Source organism: Bison bison, unplaced genomic scaffold (assembly GCF_000754665.1).
Source record: "Bison bison bison isolate TAMUID 2011002044 unplaced genomic scaffold, Bison_UMD1.0 scf7180017864280, whole genome shotgun sequence".
NCBI lineage: Eukaryota > Metazoa > Chordata > Mammalia > Artiodactyla > Bovidae > Bison > Bison bison.
The window spans coordinates 6,101,652-6,102,786 of record NW_011494852.1 but is presented as its reverse complement, the minus strand read 5'-3'; the positions used below and the strand labels follow the sequence as shown (position 1 = coordinate 6,102,786).

Sequence of the window (1,135 nt, the reverse complement as noted above, 5' to 3'; positions counted from 1 at the left end):
GCTCAGCGGCTGGGCAAGCGGGTGCTGAGCAAGCTGCAGGCTCCATCGCGGGCCCGGGGGCCGGGGGGCAGCCCCGGGGGGCTGCAAAAGCGGCACGCGCGCGTCACCGTCAAGTATGACCGGCGAGAGCTGCAGCGGCGGCTGGACGTGGAGAAGTGGATCGACGGGCGCTTGGAGGAGCTGTACCGCGGCAGGGTGAGGCGGAGAGAGGTACCCCGGGGGAGGGGAAGGGGGACTGGTTGTTTGTTCTCGCTGATGCACCCTGGTGCAGCCTCCTTTGCACGGGAGAACGCAGCCTCCTGGACTCCTGGACCCCGCCGTCTATCTTCCATGACACTCTGCTTGTGCACACAGACACACTTGGGTCCAAACTCCCGGCTTTAGCATATGGGAGCTGGAGTGACCTTATCTGGAGAATGGGTGGGGGCAAGGGGGATGTCTTAAAACCAAACATAGACATGGTGTCTGGGGGAGATACAACCACAGCATACAGCAAAGGAAGCATTGGCATTCACAGACAGGCTCAGTGACGTGCTGTGGCCACTCGCAGATACAGTGACAGAAGCAACAACTCCACACAGCCTCCCCGGGACACAAGAAGGGGGCACTTACAGATCAACCTGTGCAACTGCCACAGGCTCTCCCAGTCACCCCAACACAGGCCATGGCCATATGCAGACACAACACGACTATACCCACACAAAAGGACTCTAGTCACGGCTGTTCACAGATATACAGCAAAGCTGTAGCAACTCACAGACACTGCAAGCTACAACAGCTACCTCTGACACCCAGTGATTCAAGTAACGACCATCCATTATCTCCTAAAAGCAAAAAAACGATAATCACTTTGCAAGCGCAATGATAGATGCTGCAGCCATGCACAGACATAAAATAACAGAAATTATAGCTACACCCAGACAGTAAACCACGTAAGCCATGGGCTCCTCCGGCCACACAAAGGCAGAAACTGCATCTGCCCGTGAACACACACAACATATGCTACAGCCTCCACTGCTATCTCGTGGGCTACAGACAGAAATGACATTTTACTGTCTATAGTCACATTTGTACAACACACACGTGCTGCAGAGCATGGTCACAGGTACACACACACACACACAGAGGATAAGAT

At 54.9% G+C, this 1,135-nt stretch overlaps 1 protein-coding gene and 1 long non-coding RNA gene across 2 annotated transcripts in view; one reads left to right on the top strand and one right to left on the bottom strand.

Moving 5' to 3' along the window:
• Positions 1–1,135, top strand: part of PPP1R14A (protein phosphatase 1, regulatory (inhibitor) subunit 14A) — a 12,894-nt gene that overhangs the window by 8,667 nt on the left and 3,092 nt on the right. Inside the window, exon 4 of the mRNA XM_010849308.1 lies at positions 7–195. Within this exon, the coding sequence (XP_010847610.1) occupies positions 7–195 (189 nt within the window). The remainder of the gene's footprint in view (positions 1–6; positions 196–1,135) is intronic.
• The window catches only part of LOC104995308, a 1,569-nt gene continuing 639 nt past the window's right edge, over positions 206–1,135 (bottom strand). Inside the window, exons 2-3 of the long non-coding RNA XR_826053.1 lie at positions 783–824; positions 206–409 (exon numbers count right to left, since the gene is read on the bottom strand). This is a non-coding gene — a long non-coding RNA (uncharacterized LOC104995308). The remainder of the gene's footprint in view (positions 410–782; positions 825–1,135) is intronic.